At 47.6% G+C, this 2,956-nt stretch overlaps 1 protein-coding gene across 1 annotated transcript in view; it reads left to right on the top strand.

Moving 5' to 3' along the window:
* Positions 1 to 1,641: 1,641 nt before the first annotated feature.
* The window catches only part of cux1a (cut-like homeobox 1a), a 47,109-nt gene continuing 45,794 nt past the window's right edge, over positions 1,642 to 2,956 (top strand). The window contains 1 exon segment of the mRNA XM_077019483.1: positions 1,642 to 1,809. Within this exon segment, the coding sequence (XP_076875598.1) occupies positions 1,677 to 1,809 (133 nt within the window). The 5' untranslated portion in view covers positions 1,642 to 1,676.

Below are 2,956 nucleotides of genomic sequence, written 5' to 3'. Positions count from 1 at the left end.
GGGGTAAATGTGGGGTGAGTCTGGGGTAAGTCATGGGGCAAATGTGGGGTGAGTCTGGGGTAAGTCATGGGGTAAATGTGGGGTGAGTCTGGGGTAAGTCATGGGGCAAATGTGGGGGAGTCTGGGGTAAGTGGCAGAGTTTATTTTGCAGAGGAGAGAAATTCTCCCATCACTTTGCGGTGCACTCTCTCTCTCCTGCTCCTCTGTCTGAGTGAAGCAGTGCTCTTGTCCAGCAGTGGTGTGTGTGTGTGTGTGTGTGTGTGTTTGTGTGTGTGTGTGTGTGATGTGTGTGTGATGTGTGTGTATGTGTTTTTGTGTGTGTGTGTGTGTGTGTGTGTGTGGGTCTATGACTCCTCACTGACCTGAGGTCCTTCTCTCTCATTCACTTTACTCTACCAATCTCCTCTCAACCCCTCCCTCTTAACCCCTCCCCCTCAGCCCCTCCCTCTTAACCCCTCCCCCTCAACTCCTCCCAACCCCTCCCCTCAGCCCCTCCCTCTTAACCCCTCCCCCTCAACTCCTCCCTCTTAACCCCTCCCCCTCAACTCCTCCCTCCCTCTCTCTTTCATAAGTCCAACATTCAAAGTCTAAAATAGCTAAGGAGCACTTTGCAGTGAAGCACACCTGTGTCTGTGTTGCCGGGCAGTGCTGGAGTCCAGCGCTGGAGAGCCTGACTGTCTGCGTCTGCGTCTGCGTCTGCGTCTGCGTCTGTAAGGCTCCTGTCAGCCTGCCTGGATGCAACCGTGTTCTGCTGGATCTCATACTCATAATGAGCTGATCAGTGCTGCAGTGGACAAAGCAAGAGTCTATATCAGCACGCACACACACACACACACACACACACACACACACACTCTCTTGACATACTTGCAGCACCAGTTCACTTCATCTCCACACCAGTCCACGTTATTGTCTTTGAGAGCGTAACCCCAAATCCATCATGTGTGTACACGCGTCTGGGCTGTGGGGCTCTATATTAGGACAAGCGCTCATTACGACACACACGCGTGTGTGTCACACACACAGCCTCCGTCAGCTGCTGAACTCATGGCTTTGGGTTTATACCTGATAATTACCTTCTATAAAAAGTACAGCACAGCCAGCTCCTTCATCCACACCTGGAGGACAGGTTGGGACACACACACACACACACACACACACACACACACACACACACACACACACACACACACATACAGACTGTGCTTGCACATGTGGACAAGGGTCCTTTAGAAACATTATAAAAATTATGTGCATATATTCAGCGTGAGTCAGGTACTTCTACAGAGACACGAAGGTACATACGAGGATTGTTTGAACAGTGTAATGACTCTTTTCATTTCTTTTGGGATGTTAAATTGGGACCACGGGGCTGGACTTACTAGGGTTCTGTTCCTAGTTCACTGGGTGAAGTGTGTTTTTCACGACGTGTGTTAAACACTTATCAGAGTAAATAGTGAACTGTATGTCTCAATTGATGTGTGACAGTGTGTGAGTGTACGTTTGGTGTGTATGGGTGGGTGAGCATGTAGGTGAGTGGGAGTGTGTAGCAAGTGTGTGTGAGAGAGTGTGTGTGTTTGTATATGAATGTGTTTCAGCGTAAGTGTGTGAGCAAGAGTTGTGAGTGTGCAAGAATGTGTGTATGTGTGTGTGTTTGGGTGTGTATGTGAGTGAGTATGAGTGTGTGTGTTCGTTCTTGTGTTCATGTTGCTGTGTATTCTCTGTTCCAGATCGACGCTCTCTGTAAGAGAAGTAGAGAATCAGAGGCTGCCTTCCTCAGTGTGTATAAGAGATTAATCGATGTTCCAGGTGTGTCTCAAACACACACACACACACACAACACACACACACACACCACACACACACATGCTGCTGTAATGTTTCATTGGAGCAAGAATACAGTAAACACATCAGTCATATTTATGAGGTTTCTGTCTCTAGTGCCCTCTCTGTCTCTCTCTCCCACACTCACACACACACACAGACACACACACTCACACACATACTGCTTTAATGACTTCACCGGCTTTAGATAGTCGGATTGTTCCAAACCTCACACACACTCACACACACTCACACACAAACACATAAGATGAGCTTTAGTAACAATTGTGTGTATTCAGAGCTTTCTAAACAGCCTTTAATATCCAGCACCAAGGTTTCAGAGATAGGTAGTGCTGTTTGTGTGTGTGTGTGTGTGTGTGTGTGGGTTTGAGGAGTCAAGAACACACACCAACTGTCTGTTTCTGTGTGTGTAACGAGGTCTGACTATTGTCCAATAACATGGTGGTGTTTTGAGTGGTTGTAGTGTGTGTGTGTATGTATGATGTTTGTGTGTGCGTACATGCTTGTTTGCGTGTGTGTATGTGTAGAGTAAGTTGACTCCTGGCTGAACTGGAGTGGAAGAGCTGCCTGGGGGGGCCCCAAGCCTCCGGCACACACACACACACACACACACACACACACAACACACACACACACACACACACACACCCAGACACACACATAGTGCAAGGGAGGCAGGCAGACATGGTTTTGGGCCTGCTCAAACAGGACTCTCTGTCTGCCTGGTATATCCCCAAAATTACTGCCCTCCACACTCCTAAAGTCCCCTGCTCTGTGTCTTTTGTTTATGTGTGTGCGTGTGTGTGTTCCATGCATCCATGTGTGTGTGTGTGTATGTGTGAAGCAGTAGTAGAGGTTTAGTCTGGAATTTCTTCCTTTATCTGTGAAATCTGGAAACTTGTCCAGTCCTGTCTGACCACTGTCATCACGTCAATGCCTAACAAATTAGCCCTGCATTTTTGGATCTTGTGTGTGTGTGTGTGTGTGTGGTGTGATAGAGAATGACAGTTGTATGATATTGAGGTGCAAGTGTGTGTATTCAGTGATAACGCCATGGTCTTTGTTCTTTGTTGTTTTTCATGCCTTGTGTGTTATTGTGTAATGTGTGTGA

The sequence above is a fragment of the Brachyhypopomus gauderio genome, chromosome 10, assembly GCF_052324685.1.
Source record: "Brachyhypopomus gauderio isolate BG-103 chromosome 10, BGAUD_0.2, whole genome shotgun sequence".
Classification (NCBI taxonomy): domain Eukaryota; kingdom Metazoa; phylum Chordata; class Actinopteri; order Gymnotiformes; family Hypopomidae; genus Brachyhypopomus; species Brachyhypopomus gauderio.
This window is presented reverse-complemented; position numbering and strand designations above follow the sequence as displayed.